A 1,312-nucleotide genomic window follows, 5' to 3' on the forward strand; every position below is an offset into this window, starting at 1 on the left:
GGAGGAGGTGGGAGGAGGAGGGAGGAGGATCCGGCCAGTAATGACTGGAGAAGAGAAGCTCTAACACTGAGGAGGCTGAATGCTGACCTGAGCTGACCTGGGCTGACGAGCTAACGGCTAGCAGGTGAGACAAGACAGACAGTAACTTCCTGTTATCAGGTAAACAGGAAGTGCTTCTCTTCACCAGGGTTCTCCAAACCAAGGGAGGTTTTGCATTTTCTTTTTTATTTACAGTACTAAAACTATTTCATTGTTTTATTTGTATCTATTATAAATAAACAGAGCTTAGCATTTTAATAAAATAAACAGTCACATCTCTGCAGATTCTGTAAAAGATTTAAAACATCAAAGGGTTTTGCCAGATTAATAAAACGGTAAACTACATGTGATCTGTTCCCACCAGCTGAACTAGATTCACCACATCCCAGAATCTGACCTTTTAATTTCACATCATTTTCTTTACCACAGAGGAATAAAACTATATATAAATCCTCTTCTCTGGTTTTTGTTGCTTAAATTCAGACATAAAGACAAAATGGGGACTTTTTAGAAAAATCACAACAAATTTTCCAAAATAGATATTTATCTAAGTATATAGTTAATATATAGTTAATATATAGTTAATATATAGTTACTATGTGTCTTTTTGTGTCTCCAGGCTGACAGCAGCTGAACTCACCTGGCTGAAACCCAGGTAGCTGCAGCGCCACTTTATCTCCTCCTTCACCGACGAGAACGACCGGCAGACCTGATGCGGCGACACCTGGAGGGAGACGGGGAGGCAGAATCAACCAGAACCGGCAGCAGGTCCTCATGTTTCAGCCGTAAAGGCAGATGCTCAGGGCACCAGGAGTCCAAGGGCGCCGTAGTAAAGACCAAGAAAAAAATTATATTTTAACTATTTCTTTAACTAATAGGTAATAAAATCATTTCCAAACATCAAACATTCTGCACTAATTTAGCTGATAGCAAAAAATAAGCAGCTTGAGGAGCAGCGCTCTGAGCTGATGAGTTTCTAACAAAACTTCAGAAAACATGATGGAAAAACATCCAACTGTCTGGATCCACAGACAAAAACACAGAGAAGAGGCAGAGCAAGAAAACTGATGCAGGTAGCAGCTAGCCTAGCTGCAGCTAGCCTAGCAGCTAGCCTAGCAGCTAGCCTAGCTGCAGCTAGCCTAGCAGCTAGCCTAGCAGCAGCTAGCCTAGCTGCAGCTAGCCTAGCAGCTAGCCCAGCTGCAGGTAGCAGCTAGGCTAGCTGTAGGTAGCAGGCCTAACCCTCAAGACATTTTGTTAGCATTAGCTTCTAACT

At 42.5% G+C, this 1,312-nt stretch overlaps 1 protein-coding gene across 1 annotated transcript in view; it reads right to left on the reverse strand.

Annotated features, from left to right (window-relative positions):
- LOC103470801 (uncharacterized) overlaps positions 1–1,312 on the reverse strand; it is a 31,259-nt gene that overhangs the window by 8,226 nt on the left and 21,721 nt on the right. The window contains exon 17 of the mRNA XM_017306583.1: positions 680–763. Coding sequence (XP_017162072.1) covers positions 680–763 — 84 coding nt within the window. The remainder of the gene's footprint in view (positions 1–679; positions 764–1,312) is intronic.

This window comes from Poecilia reticulata, linkage group LG9, assembly GCF_000633615.1.
Source record: "Poecilia reticulata strain Guanapo linkage group LG9, Guppy_female_1.0+MT, whole genome shotgun sequence".
Classification (NCBI taxonomy): Eukaryota; Metazoa; Chordata; class Actinopteri; order Cyprinodontiformes; family Poeciliidae; genus Poecilia; species Poecilia reticulata.